Here is a 14574-nt window from a genome sequence, read left to right on the forward strand (position 1 = left end):
TAAAGCAGGGACACCTTCCACTAGACCAGGCTGCTCAGAGCCCCCTCCATCTTGGTCTTGAACATTTGTACCATCCTTTTCTGTCCCAAATCACACAAACCTCCTGCTATCAGAGCATACTCCATGAGTTGCAATGAAGGCAAGAGGATGGGCAATGCTATCCATCTCAGACACTGTTTTCCAAGTGTTACCATTTGTAAAGTCTGAGGCACAGCTGGTTTTTGCAGAATTACTAAAATATTTCCAAACACCCTGCCAGGAACTGCAGGAGTTGTTAACACAGAGATTAAAGCAGGTAGCTGTACCTGGCAGAGCTGCTCTGCTCCAGCTCAGAGCATGCAATTCCCACCTGGCTGTGCTACATGAAACTAGAAAAACAATCCTAAGGCCAAACCTTCTCCTGTTTTTTCAAAAAACACTGAGTCTATTTACATCAAGTTCATCCAGGAGTTAACCACAACGAACTTGTGAATACAGGAACTGCATAAACACAACTTCAGCACAACAGAAAAGGACTGGAAGGACTCAAACCCATCCTCAGACACCACAGCTCTGCTCTGCTCCCCTCTGGAGAAGGGTTAGAAGCAGGAGGAAGAACCAGGAACAGGCTGTCCTGTTTAGAAGAGGCAGACAGCCCCCGCTTTTCTTACACTTTATTAACATTTTCCCAATCAGACAAAAACTCCACCACAGCAAAGTGGGTAAATGCACCACACTCAACTGCTCCAAGGGCCCACACGCACTGCTCTGGTTCATTCAGTGTGGTGTCTCTCCAGGCTAATAAAGCCTTTCTCAGCTGGGATGATGGCAGTGTCCCACAGGGGAACCAGGAGCAGCTCTGGCCTCCACCATCAGCTTCCTCCATGGCTTCCCCTGCCAGCCAGACAGCGAGGGCTGGATCCTGCTCTGCTCCCTGGTGCCACACACCCACAGCCTCCTGTGGGACCTCCCAGTCCCACTCCCATCATTATCTGAGCTCCCAGGACCCCCTGAGCAAACCATTCACTCACAGTGCCAGGTTTCACCACTGCTCAGCTCAGGGACCATTAGTTCAGCTTCTTTCCACAGCCCAGTCCACAAAGAGAGCCCAGAACAGTCATGCTCCACTCAAAACGCATTCAGGTTCCACCCTGAACAAAGGTAAAAAGACCCCAAATTTAAGAAAAGAAGCCCATTAAAAAACCCCACCACAAGCACCACAGTTACAGTTCTAAAGCAGCTGGACAGAAAGCTAACATTAAAAATCCTAATTTAAACCCAGAATATCTAAAGGGAAAAAAAAATGAGCCACCTCACCCTCCATGTGTAAGTGCAGAATAGGAAGTGCAGCCCCCAGGACCACCCACACCCAGCTGGTGACACAGAATTAGGGCTGATAAGAGGATTCAGCTGGGGAGAACACGAGTCCCATCCTGCCAGGGCTCTGCTGGTGCCCCTGAGAGGAACAGGACGTCCCCCCACCACATGACAGCTAAAATCCCAGTATTGAAAAGAAACATGAACTGAGATTAGTCTTGACATTTCTGGGTCTTGTAATCACAGTGGGTGACAAAAGCAAATTCTGGATCAGAGCTTTTCCCTGAGCAATTTAAACACAGCTATTTTAAGAAGACTGAGCTAAACAAAGGGGTGACAGCCCAAAAGTTGAAAGCCACAGGATGTGGGGTCCTGGGATTATGTGATAATCAGGCAGCCCAAGTAGTCTCCAAACTACATGTACTTTTTGGAAATCAGGGTGAAAAAGCACTGCCCCTGCACAGCCTTCTGCCCCTCGCCCCATCCATTGTTCTTGTCCTCCCACATGCCATGGAGAGGCACTGCTGGCCAAAATCACTGACCCTCTCACAAGGTGAAGGCTCAATTCAGGCGGAGGAAATAATGAGCAGGAAGTGAAAATTAAATCATTTCAGTGGAAAATGGAAGGGAATGGTTTTTACATTAATCTCCTTTTGTTGGCATCTTGTCAAAGGGTTTTTATTGGGAAACCACAGTTGGACCCAGGGACTCTGGTAGGGAGAAAAGCTGTGTTTTTCCTACTTTCCACAGGAGGCTCAGTGCCTCCTGTGAGATATCCCACAGCAACAGGAGACGGGCTTGAGGTGAAACTTGAACTTTTGGTGCATTTCCCCATCAGACCTGTCCATTCCTTCCCTGGCAGCCAGTCCAGCCATGCTGGCAGAGGTCTGAGGCCCTGCTGGATCACTGCACACTCCAGGCAGTCAAAGGCACCAGCCACCGCTGGAGGCCAGGAGAAACAGTGACACCACTGAAGGGACAATCCTCTTGCCCCAGTGGGCAGGACACAGCCTCTTCCAGACTGGTCTGGCTGGTCCTGACAGCCCCATGGCAGGGCAGAGCCTGTCAGTGATGCTGGGGAAATGTACTGTGATGCTGGGGAAATGAAGAGTTTATTGAATTGATAAGATTTTAAGAATTTGTGAGAATTTAAGAATGATTTATATTATAATTGCTAAGAATTTGTTATTTAAAAAGGTATTTTCCTTTGGAGAAATGTATTTAAGAAAGGGCAAAATGCAGTGAGGAGAGAGAGGGAAAATGATAGAAGGTCCTGTGAGCAGCATGGGTGGGGGAAAGAGGGGAAGGACAGGTGGGCCAGGTGCTGCTCTGCTCCCTAGAAGCCCGGACACAGCAGATATCCAAGCCTGGGACTAATATTAATTAGTAATAATTTTGGGGGGTTTTGTTTGTTTGTTTGTTTGGGTTTTTAGTGTTTTTTTTGGGTTTTGTTTGGTTTTGGTTTTTTAACTTAAACCCAGCCTGTTTACCCGTATTTGACCGTAGTTTTATCGGTGCAGGATCTTCCTGCCCTTTACTCCATCCACCCATGGTTGGTTCCACCTCCCTTCTCCCATCCCGGCTGCGGATGGGGCGTGAGGGAGCGGCGGGTGTTGATCGGGGGCAGCTCAGCGCGGCAGACCTGGGTCAGATCCCGGGCAAAACCCGGTGCCCGGCCCCGGCCCTCCGCACTGCCCGGCCCTGGGTGCTCCGTCCCGTAACGGCGCCGGGTTCTGTCTCTCAGCAGTGCCCATCCCTGGGTCCTCCGACCCCTCCCCGGTGCCAGCCCTGGGTGCTCGGTCCCGCCCCGGTGCCCGGTTCTGTCCCTCAGCAGTGCCCGTCTCTGGGTGTTCCGTCCCTCCCCGGTGCCCATCCCTGGGTGCTCGGTTCCCTCCCCGGTGCCCAGTCCTGGATGCTCCGTCCCCTCCCCTGCGCCCAGCCCTGTCCCTCAGCAGTGCCCGGCCCTGGGTGCTCGGTCCTGCCCCGGTGCCCGGCCCTGTCCCTCAGCAGTGCCCGGCTCGGTGCTCCGTCCCTTCCCCGGTGCCCATCCCTGGGTGCTCCGTTCCCTCCCCGGTGCCCAGTCCTGGATGCTCCGTCCCCTCCCCTGTGCCCGGCCCTGTCCCTCAGCAGTGCCCGTCTCTGGGTGCTCCGTCCCCTCCCCTGTGCCCATCCCTGGATGCTCCGTCCCCTCCCCTGTGCCCATCCCTGGATGCTCCGTCCCACCCCCGTTCCCTCCCCGGTGCCCGGTCCCCGCCGCTCGCAGTCCTCCGAGCCGCCAGGGGGCGCGTTGGCGGAACCCGCCGCTCTTGGCGGCGCTCGTGCCCGGCGGCGGAAGGACGCTGGTCCGGCACGTGCCCATGGAGGCCGGCGGGTCCCGCCGCCTCAGGTGGGGCGGAAGGGGGGAAAGCGGGGAGGCAGCGGGGGAACCCGCGGTGAGGGGGCCGGGGAGGTGCCATGGGGAACCGCAGACACCCGCACTACGGGAAGCCGCGGGAGCACTGGGGGAGTCTGCACTATTGGGTACCGGGGAGGCACCGGCGCAACGCGCGGTACCGGGGAAAAGGAGGCACTGGCGGGAGCCACCGATGAGGGGGCCGGGGAGGTACCGGCGGATCCGCGGTACGGGGCCTGGGGAAGCACCGCGGGAACGCCCGGTACGGGGATCTGGGGGGGCTGCCGAAGCACGGGAGGCCCCGGGGGCACTGCTGTCCTGGGCTGGTGGTCGCTCTCCCATCCCTCACCACCCCGCTGTTCCTCGCAGCACGGCGGAGCAGCCGGAGCCTTGCCAGGCCCCGCGGAGCCCCCGCGGGCAGAAGTATTTCCTTCCCGACGGCTCGGCCGGGCAGGCCGAGAGGCTGCGGCGCTGCGGCGAGGAGCAGTGGCGGCTGCTCTGCGAGGAGCGCCCGGAGCGGCCGTAAGTCCATCCTGGAGCGGCGCTGGGAATGGCTTTCCCCGTGGAAGGGGTGATGCCGGCGGGCAGAGCACAGCTCGGGGGTTACGGGTGCGATCCCCTTGGCAGCAGGAGGTGTTGGACACCACAGTAAACCCCTGTTGGTAGCAGGAGGTGTTGGTCAGCGCAGTAAACCCCCCGCGGTTCACCTGCACTCAGTGCCCGTGCTGGAGCAGCAGCAGTGCGACACAGCCTGGCTGTCCCTGAAGGAGCACAGGGACGTGCTGGCACACCGGTGGCTGCAGAAAGTCCCTCACAGGGCTCTTGGTTTTCACAGGTGTGTGTGTAATCCTGTGGCCTTTGCAGGTAGCTTCCACTGCCTTCTTGGGCATGATCCAAGTTACAGAGTGTCTTGTTGATGCTCCTGTGTGGCCTGTGCAGATTTGACCAGGTGTCAGTGTCCCCAATTTATCAGTCTTGGTGGTTTCAACATTGCTGCCAGACTTTGGTGCTTATCACTTGGGAGGCATTCACACCCACCTCTCAACACACACCTTCTCTGCTTGGCCTGCAGCTATTATTTTTTCCCTGTGAGTCCCCGTGGGTAGGGTACAGTTGATTAGAGGATGTCTTGGCAGCAGCTGAGTTCTGTATGATACAGAAACACTGAATGGTTTGGGTTGGAAAGGACCTTAAAGATCACCCCACTGGACTCCCTGCCATAGGCAAGGACACCTTGCACTAGACCAGGTTGCTCAGAGCCCCATCCCACCTGGCTGTGAATGCTTACAGGGACAAGGCAGCCACAGCTTCTCTGGGCAACCTCAGAGGTGTTAGTTCCTCAATATCCACATATCCTGCATTAGGCCCTGCATCTCCAGCAAGCTGCTGTAGCCTGTGGACATGTCTCTGTGGTGCTGACTGAAGACATTTTTAACTTTTTGGTGGTGATAAAGTGATGCTGCTAGAGCCAGGGGATTATGGCTTTCTGATGCCTTGTAAAAATGCCACCTGGAAACTTGCTGCCTTTGACATCTCCCTGAGCTTGTTTTGTGCTGCTACACCAGGAGCTGATTGTGGGCCACAGTAGCAGTAACAAACGAATCTTTATTCTTCTCAGGGGGAATCTGGTGAAGGCTGAGTGGAAACCAGAGCAGGGCATCGTGGAGCTGAAGTCCCCTGCGGTGAGTGCCACAGAGTGTGCTCAGTGCCATCATCTCCTGCTGCCTCACAGATTCCTTAATTTGCTTCTTGCAATGGAAGGGAGCCTGGCTGTCAGCAGGGAGCAGCCAGAACCAATCAGGGATTTGTGCTCCTGTTCCAGGGAAAGTTCTGGCACACCATGGGGTTCTCAGAACGAGGCAAACAATGCCTGCTGCCCGAGGAAGCTCTGTACCTGCTGGAGTGTGTAAGTAGGATGAGGGCACTGGGTCCTCACTGACTGGGGGAGCTGTAATGACTGATAAACAGCTGCTTCTCAAAGAATTGTCTCTTTTAGTGTGTTCTGATGGACCTGTTTGTCACCAGGCTGTGGCTTCATACCCTGTACTCTCAAGCAGCCTCTGTGTCACTGACAGAGTGTCAGTTGGATCTGTGGCCAGTTCATTCAGCTTAAGCAGAGATCTCTGGGGTTGCTGCTTGGGATTTCTTCCCAGTATATATGGCAGAAAGAAATCTAAATGTGGCAGACAGAGTAGTGAGACCACGTTGTGTTCAGTGCTCCTCTGCTTGCAGAAATGCTGCTTAGGGCTCAGCTGGATTTCTTTGCTGTAGAAAGGGGGTTTTTTGGTCTCTCCACCAAAACCTGTTATCAGTTGATCTTATAACATTGGTGCATTTAGATCTGGTGCATTGATCTAAAGGGAACTTTTATCCCTCAGCAAAATAAACAGATTGTGAGCATCTGATGCTGATGCCGTTTCTTAAATCCTAAAGCAAAGGTGGGGCTTTTTTACCCCTGGCATTCTGAGAAATAGTTTGTAAACAAATTGATGGCAATAAAGTGGTTTAGTCAGATGCTGAGTACAAAATCCCCCAAAAGCAGAAAAAAACAGTGAGATGCCTTCAGCCCATGCCATGGAAAAGATGTGGTTCCTAGGGTTTTGTTTTCTTTATGAGTAAACACCATGTAAAAAGACAGAAAGGAGGAAAAAAGTGTAGCCTAAAACAGCCTCCTGGAGGTCATTTGCTATTCCCAGGGGAAGTTACCTATGGGATCTCTGGGTCTGTAAAGGAAGTAAATGCTTCTGAGGAGGCACCAATTGATGCCACCTGAAGCTGTGGTTCATTCCTCTGCTCCAGTTCTCAGTTTTGCTGGTATAAGTGCTTTTGTTGTTGTGCTGTATCCTGAATCACTCAGATCATCAAAGTTAGTTTATCTGTCCAAGCAGTGGTTATTTTGTCAGCTGAGTATTTTGCTCCCAGGTGCATCCTCCAAACAGGAGCAGGAGCTGAGAGCTGTGGGTGGGAACTTCTTACTTGGCTGATCAAACCAGGGTATGGGGGAACTGGGTATGGGAAAGGGACTTCAAGAGGTCCAGGTGGCACGTGGGGAGAGATGGATATCCTGTCAGGGAGGGACCAGCTGTCAGCAGCAGTGGGAAAGGACAGTCTGTGAGCTTGCATAGATTTGTTCCTGTGACTCACACCAAGCTTCTGCCCTGCAGGGCTCTGTCCAGCTCTTTTACAGAGATGTGCCCCTGTCAATCCAGGAAGCCTACGAGACCCTGTTGTGCCAGGAGGCAATGAGCCTGTCACATTACCAGGTGTGTTGGGACCTCCAGCTGTTGGAGGAGGATGAAGGCAGAAAGGCCAGCCTCTGCCACACAAGCTCTTCCAGTGACTGGAAGCAGGGTAGGCTGATTGGGGAGGGAAGGGAAGTCATCCTCAGTTTTCCCACTCACCTTCTTCCAGTTGTTCAGTTCCTGTTTCCTCACTTTTGCTTTGGGTCCTAACCCTGGCATTTGCTCCTCTGCCAGTGCCACACTGTGTTCACTGTCCTGGTTTTAGGGCAATTTCAGGAGAAAAACCTCTAAAAGAGGTTTCCTCTAGAAAGCAAATTCAAGCAGCCCCTCCCACAACTGCTTTGGGAAAAAGACTTCCTTGGAGAAAAGTGGAAAAAACTGTTCATTTAAAAAGCAAAGCATTCACCAGTACAGAAACCCCCCACCCCCAGTATTAAACTATAAAACCTCTTGCCCCTCCAAAAGAGATTACAAACTCAGAAAAGTCCCCTTAGTGGGCTGTAGCTTGACTCACTCAGTCTCTTATCTGTCCCTCTGATGCTGGAAATTCCACAGCCCAGGCCTGGCCCAGTGGGCCACAGGTGTGAGCTCCCAGTGCTCTTCTGGTATTTGGTCCAGAACAGGCTTAAACAGGTCCAAAGAAAAAGAAAACCCACAATCCAGGGAACTTCTCTGCCTCAGCTAGCTAAAAACTAACTAAAAGCAAAGAAGAGCTCTGTCCCACTGTCTGTCCATCTGCAGACAACACAGTCAGGAGCAGGAATGTGTAGGAGTGAGTGCAGTGTCCTAAAACAAACTGCACACTTCTTCTCTCCCCCCTTCACTCTCAGAACCAATCTTAAAGGTGCAAAACTTATTTCTGGGCTAAACAGATGCATGGGGATACAAGCATCATAAAGTCACCCCAGGACATCAGTCAGTCATAGTGGAACTGAAGTAAATTGTTTGTGTTTAGAGCTGTTATCTAACCTTCTTGCTTTCCTTTGCTCTAAGGTGTTCAGCCATTTGAAGCAACTGGGTTATATTGTACTGAGATTTGACCCCAGGTAATCAACTTTTCCTTCCTGTGCTGCTTTCTCCTTCCTCAAGACCCTGAGACTCTGTACCCACTGCCTGGCCCCAGGGAATGGCACCAGAGAGGAGGGCTTTGGCCCTGCATTCCATCTCTTGGGAGGATTAAAGGCTAAGAGTGCCACTCTGCCCTTCCTTGCTCCTCCCTCCTGAGGAGGTGATTTGGAACATGAACTGGGGCATGAACTGAGGGCCATCCTGGTCCCACCTGGGCGTTTTCTGTGTCCTTGGTTGCTGTATTCTGGGGGCTGGGCAGAAGGGAGTTCCTCTACACCACCCTGCTCTCAGCCTCTGTGTTGGTCTCTCCTTCCAGCACTGTCCTGTCTCCTTATGAGAGGCAGCTGAACTTGGAAGGTCACTGCAAGAGCTCTGGGAAACACCATTGCAAGAGGAGGAGGAGGAGTTCCAGCCCCCGGTAAGGATGTGCCCCAGAGCCTTCTCCCATCCTCTCCAGGCCTGCTTGCTCAGGAGCAGCTGCTTTGCTGCAGTGTCCCCAGGCCCTCCTGCTGGGGGTGACCTTGTATGGCACCTTGCTCTTGGCTGTCCCCAGGCAGTGCAGCACTTTTCCTGAATGCCTTGCAGTGTTCCCTTTTGTCACACGTGTGTGTCATGCCAGGGCTAAGAGGGGCAAATTGCCTCCAGGTCCCTCTGTGGTGCTGAGATGTCACAAGAGAAGAGTGGAGAAGTCAGTGCAAAAGGAACACGTGTCAGGCCCCTCCTCCTACTCTTTTTTAGCAGGAGCACAGCTACCACAGTGCACATCTTCCATTTATCCACCTCCTCAGTCCAACTTACCTGCCAAGACTCAACAGCAGAGAGCAGACTTGTGTCCTAGCGCTTGCACATGTCTGAAACATCCCCACAACCTGACAATGAGCAATTCTTTTCATAATTCTGACAGTTCCCAGGAGGTGGCGTCAGCCTTTCAGAAACGGGGCGGGTGAGGCTGGAGAGTCTCTGTTGACAGTAAATCAGTGCCTGAGGAGTTTGGAATTGTAGGAACTGAGAGATTAAACTGCTGGTCTAAGAACTGCCCCATCTTCTCTGGAATCAGAGTCTGAATCTCACACCAATAAGAGGTGCTTGGCAGGCAGGTTTCTGCCTGGCCTGTGCTGCTTTGGCTGAAGTCCATCGTGTTTGCATGGAGGTGTTTGGGTCAGTGTCTGGGGTGTGGAGCTGGCATGGCAGGTTGGGAACATTGTCTATACAAATCAAGGCTGAGATTGTCTTGGGCGTTGAAGTCAAACCTTGTGCAGGACTTCTCAGAAGTTTAATCTGCCTTTGGCATTCACTCTTTAGTTTTTCCTGCTTTTTTCTTTTCGCATTTGTCTCACAAAGAAGTTGTTCTAAACGGTTTGCAGACCTATCTGGGGGTTCCTGCCATTTCTGCTGTCCTTCCTTCAGGCTTGGCAGACTGCATTCTTCCTGTTAACAGGGAGCAGGCAGAATTTAAAGGAAAGCAAGCTCTACCACATGCTCTCCCTGAATTTTACTGTTCCTTTGTCTTTAGGTTACATGAGAAGAAACATAAAGTATGTGAGGACCTTCCAGAAGCTGAAGGGACCTCCAGCAAAGATGGAGATGACTATGGAGACTCCATTCCTGTGGATGAGAAGCCCATGTCATTGCAGCCAAAGGAACCAGATGCTGTCAGTGCAGAGGGGGAGTCAATGCCAGTTCCTCTTGATACAGGACAAAAGGACTCTCTGAGCTTCTCCAGCAGGCAGGCTGGAGACCACAAGGAGAACAGCACTGGCACCCATGCACCCCGCTGGGATTTTACCACCATCACCTTTCCCAACGTGGCCTCAGACCAGCCCTGCACACACCTGCCCTCCCCTGACAGCAGGCTCCTGCCAGAGAACGTGCCAGGCAGGGAGGTGGATGCAGCTTCCTGGTGCACACAGATCAACCAGAAGCAGGAGAAGCTGTCGCGGAAGGAGAGGAGGCAGCGCGAGAGGGAGAGCAGGTACAAGAGCAGTGTCAATGCCGACCAGGAGGTGAGGGGCTGCTCCAACTGGCAGGAGTACAAAGCCCTCTTGGAGCAGAGGAGGCAGCAGAGGGCTTGGAAGCGACCCTCCCACCTCTGGAACCAAGCTGTGACACCACTGCTGCGGCCAGAAGAGGTGACCTCACCAGGTAATGGCTCTGGGAACCTGACAGGGACCGTTCTCTCCATCCCAGCTCTGAGAAAGAGTGTCTGGTATGCAGCAGCAAAAGGGATGACATGGAGAAGCTGAACATCAGTTTTGGGGACAGTATTTTGAGCAGGAGAATCTTTCTATAGCCCACTCATGTGCCAGGATAAACAAGGCCTTGGGAGGGCTTCTAATCCATTCCCCATGTCCTGCTGTATTGCAGTCCTTCCTGCTGGGCTGTTAGGCATGTGCAGTCAGGGCCAGCAAGATGCAAAGCAACTGCAGAGTGTCTGGGCTGTGTGTTGGGAGGAGATGAGGAAGTTGAGGGCTTTGAAGTAGCCAGTGGTGACTGTGGAGCTGCCAGCCATTGTCAGAGGAGGAAGGCTCGTGGGTGGTGTGGAGTGCTTGGAGTGCCCTGGGAGGGAAATTGCTGGTCTGATCCTTTCCCGTTCCTTCTCCCTCCAGCTGAGCTCCTCGAGCAGATCAGTGTGCTGCAGCCCTCCCACATCCTGGATGGAGCCTCCTGGTTAGTATCCAGCCAGTCAGCTTGGAGCTGTGGGGAGCGGGAGTGTCTCGAGACTGTCCCTGATTGTGAGGTCTGCGGGGTGCTCCCAGCAGCAGTTTGGGAGTTGCTGCACATCCAGGGTGCCAAGAGAAGGCAGTGCTCTGCTCCATGACCCCCTGGCATTTCTAGAGAGGGGGTGACATTTCCATGAAGTGGCAGGTCCTGCAGCAGCAGAGCTGGGGCTTTCCAGGCCAATTAAAACATCAGGGTTCCTCTTTTATCCTGCCCTTCCTTCTCTGCCCCACCAGCCAGAGGTTTGATTGGGTTTCACCTGTGCCTCATCCCTGGAATGTGCTGCCATCCCTGCTTCAGTGGTTATGAAACCTTGGCTTTGGGACTTTGGGTTCTGCTCCTGCCTCAGAGTCTGTGTGGTGCTTGTGAGCAGTTCCTGCAGTGCTTTGCTGTTGTCTTAGTGCTGCTTCTTGTGAGGGTGTAGGGCAGATGTGAGCCAGGATCTTGCTCTGCTCTGACCACAGGAAAGCTCTGGAAAGTAATTGATACAGTTGCAGGGTCAGTCCTTTGAGGAGTGAAGCCTTTCAAAGGACACAAACTAGTCAAACTTAGACCCAAACTAAAGAGAGTTTTCGCTCCCTCTTCCCTCTGCTGCACCCATACCCTGCAGTGTTCTGATGCCATACCTGTGTGGGTGTGTTCCCCTGCAGGCTGCAGGAGGACCCAGAGGCCATGAAGATAGACTTCAACGTGTATCAAGCAGACGCTGTGTCCACGTTTAAGAAGACAAAGCCTGGGAAGCCCCATGTCAGGATGTGTGTTCGGAGGTACCCACGAATCTTGTGCTGTTTCTGAAACCTTGCAGTTGTTGTGGAAACGAAGTCCTAATGATCTGTAAATGACCCAACATCTTGTGAGCTTTACAGATCATCAGAGTGTCTCACTTGAGGGTGGTCCTGCCCAGGATTTTTTTTTTCTTTCAGTTCCTCATCCTTTGTTGGAGACTATGGCCACAGTTTCCCCCCTCTTCCCCTGCCCTTGCATTCAACCCACACTGTTTGGTCGTGTGGTTGCTGCTCATGTCTGAGTATCACTGGGAGTCAGGAGAAAGAAGCCACAGCTTTTATGCAATGCTTGTGAAATTCAGGTAGAACCCAGTGCTACAGGAGCTGAATCCTCAGCCAGTGCAGGTCACTCTGGAATTCTGCAGAGATGAACCTCCCCAGAGCTTGCTACAGGCTCTGAGCCATAGGTTCAGTATTTTGATCTTTGTCGAGTGTAATGTTCAAATCACTAAGAACAGAGGGTATGTGTCCCCTTTCTTGCTGGATCCAGAACCTGATACTAGAACTCTGTAGCTAGGTACAAAGTTCAGTTTCTGCCTTTTCTCATTTTGCTTTACTGAAACTGTCCCTCTGCTCTCTGCAGCTGTAGTAGACAGAGCAAGGAAGGTGGTAATGCAGTTTTACCAAGGTATGTCATCAGCCAGTAGGATGATCCTTGTTGCCTAAATACTTTCATTGATGAGCAAACAGACTCTGCAGAATTAAAAGGAGGGAAAAGCAGGTCAGATGTTGATCCCAGCAACCTAAAGATCTTCCCAGCACAAGTTTCCTTGGTTTTGGCAAAGGATTCACCAGCTCCCAGCTCCAGACATGCTGGGTACTCACTCTCAGGACTGCAGTGGGTGGGGAGAATCACTACCAGCTCCTCAGGCCAAAGGGAGCTGTTGTGATGGCTGGCCAGCACAGCTTTGCCTCTGTGTTCTTCTTGCTTGGAGAGCAAACAGGATGTTTTTTTCTCTCTGTAGCTTTGATGAGCAGATCCCCTCCCTGCGGGCTTTGAAGCAGGTGACGTATCTGAGTGGGGACGTCCCTCTGGTCTTTGCACTGGTGGATCATGGAGAAATCACCTTCTATTCACTGAAGGAGTTCAAGCTGCCCGTTGATGTTTATCACTGAAGCTGCTGTCACTTGCAGAAATGGGATGCAATAAAGGGAAGAGTTTTACTCAGGAGTTGTTTTCCTGATTAATGAAATATTACAGAAAACAGAGCCTGTGATAACTGGAACCTCGGGAAGTTGGCCACTTTACTGGCTTCACCCACCCAGACAGCTCAGGCATAATGTGTGATTTACAGCACACGAGTCTGTTTGGCTTAGCTGGGCTTTTCTGGGCTGGAGTACACACTGCTTTGTTCTTGAAGCCACTGGCTCTCCAGCTCTCTCACCTCATGGACCACCAGCCTGCCTTTCCTGAGTCATCTTTTGCTGACTGTGGACCATTAGAAAACACTTTGCTGGTGATCCTTTTGTCACACATAAAGAACCACTGTGCTATAATAATGGAATGGTTGGAGTGTCACTGAGGTCAATCAGGGACAGAATAAGCTGATCAGTGCTGGTGGCCTGAGCCTCTGTCATTCAGCTGTGCCAAGGACCATCAGATCAGATTCTGGTCTGGAAAGGGCACAGCCATAAACTCAGTCACCTGGAGGAAAGTTTCCAGACACTTGAGAGCAGGAAACTGTGCCTTGAACACATTTTCGTCAGCCAGAGGCCACAGAAAGCCCCAGAGCATTGCAGACGGCAGCTTGGCCTCCTGCAGCAGCTGTGCTGAGATACATTTTGGCCAGATAGTGTTAAACCATGCTAAAACTTCAGCACCACTATCAGCACACTGCATCTGGCAGTCTCACCTGGGCTGAGTTGCAGCCCCTCTCCTTCAGCCCAACATCCTCTTTCCTGGCTGTGGATCCTTGTTATTTCTCTTGCACATGGGAGGTCCCTGAGTAAAGAGAAAAGCTGCAAATTCCTCATGAGCTTCCCAGTCTGCTCTCCACCAGGATGTCTAGGTACCAAATTTGCTTTAGCCTCTATGCCAAAAGTGCCAGGTGCCAGAAGGTCTGCTCAGTGGGTGGAAGTGAGCTAAGCAAGGCTGTGTTTGATATCAAAGTTTTCAGAACTGTAATAGCAACTGGTTTAGATGGGTTTTATTTGGTATTTTTTTTATTCCTTCTGGAGATGTGGAGAACGCTAAGCAATAAAAAAATCCTTTTCCAACAATTCAAGCTCCTCGGTGTATTTCTTAAATCTCCTAGAAATGTTCAGTTATGCAGAGGGAGACTGTGGAGGCTGCTGGGACCCGAGCAGCAGCAGCAGCAGCTGGTGAATGCCTGCTCAAGGTCATACTGTGGCTGTAACCCGGGTAACCCTGCTCCTCCGCCGGCTGTTCCCGGGCCGGGCAGCGTGACTCACGGCCTGGAGGTGTCCCTACATCCTGCTGGCACACGGCACCTCTTCCTCCTTCATCTTCCTCCTGCGTGCTCAGGGTATCGTAGCCCAGGGTGCCGGGGCTCTGCTGCCAGCGCCGGCTCCTGTTTCACACACACGCCCCCGTTATCAGATGCTGGAAGTCGGCGGGGCTCTCCTGAGGTGAGGGGTCTGGCGGCTCCTCCCACACTCCCTCCCCTTCCTCTTCCTCCTTCCAGCAGGGCTTTGGCTCCGATAGTTTCGCTAAAGCCGGGGTTGGCAGCCCCAGCTGCCCTCAGCATTCTCCTACAGATTAAAGGCAGTGGGAAGGGAGTTTCTAAGAACAGACGCAGCCAGGAGAACTCCGGCCTGACCCACAAGGCTCATGTTTGTCCTGGAATTAGGTCAAACTCACTCCCGTTGATTTCAATCAGTCTCATCTCTTTATGCCAAGGTGGAATTGTATCGATGAACTCTACGAGAGCCACCCAGTGAGTTTCACTGGGGCAGAGACTCCCTGATTCAGCACAAGACAATTACAATTTAATAACCACTGCAGGGAGGATTGAGAAACTGTGGCTGCCTTGCTCAGCACTGTAACATCTGATGGTGCCTTTACCCACCCCAGAACAGGAGCATGATCCAGACTGATACCACTGCTCCACTT

At 52.4% G+C, this 14574-nt stretch overlaps 1 protein-coding gene across 4 annotated transcripts; it reads left to right on the forward strand.

Moving 5' to 3' along the window:
• Positions 1 to 3572: 3572 nt before the first annotated feature.
• On the forward strand, positions 3573 to 13745 carry TSEN54 (tRNA splicing endonuclease subunit 54). Of its 4 annotated transcripts, none has more exons than XR_012583134.1 (12): positions 3573 to 3682; positions 4058 to 4210; positions 5307 to 5370; positions 5511 to 5594; positions 6853 to 6951; positions 7924 to 7976; positions 8315 to 8416; positions 9512 to 10140; positions 10605 to 10665; positions 11327 to 11483; positions 12085 to 12129; positions 12467 to 12544. XR_012583134.1 is itself a non-coding variant. In XM_074554839.1 (12 exons), the coding sequence occupies exons 1-12, from the start codon at positions 3654 to 3656 to the stop codon at positions 12615 to 12617; spliced, it is 1587 nt and encodes a 528-aa protein (XP_074410940.1). In that variant the 5' UTR covers positions 3573 to 3653; the 3' UTR covers positions 12618 to 13745. The 4 variants fall into 4 exon arrangements, 3 of the variants coding, with proteins under 3 accessions (XP_074410940.1, XP_074410942.1, XP_074410943.1); XM_074554839.1 differs by having other exon boundaries at positions 11367 to 11483; positions 12467 to 13745; XM_074554841.1 differs by lacking the exon at positions 12085 to 12129 and having other exon boundaries at positions 11367 to 11483; positions 12467 to 13744.
• Positions 13746 to 14574: the final 829 nt, after the last annotated feature.

This window comes from Zonotrichia albicollis, chromosome 19, assembly GCF_047830755.1.
Source record: "Zonotrichia albicollis isolate bZonAlb1 chromosome 19, bZonAlb1.hap1, whole genome shotgun sequence".
NCBI classification, from domain to species: Eukaryota; Metazoa; Chordata; class Aves; order Passeriformes; family Passerellidae; genus Zonotrichia; species Zonotrichia albicollis.

What these genes read in the sequence shown, in the direction of transcription:
- TSEN54 (XM_074554839.1), top strand. Translation starts at nt 3,654, where the DNA reads ATGGAGGCCGGCGGGTCCCGCCGCCTCAG. An exon ending in TGGAGCTGAAGTCCCCTGCG is followed by an intron (nt 5,371 to 5,510) that starts GTGAGTGCCACA and finishes CTCCTGTTCCAG; the next exon opens with GGAAAGTTCTGGCACACCAT. An exon ending in GGTAATGCAGTTTTACCAAG is followed by an intron (nt 12,130 to 12,466) that starts GTATGTCATCAG and finishes TTCTCTCTGTAG; the next exon opens with CTTTGATGAGCAGATCCCCT.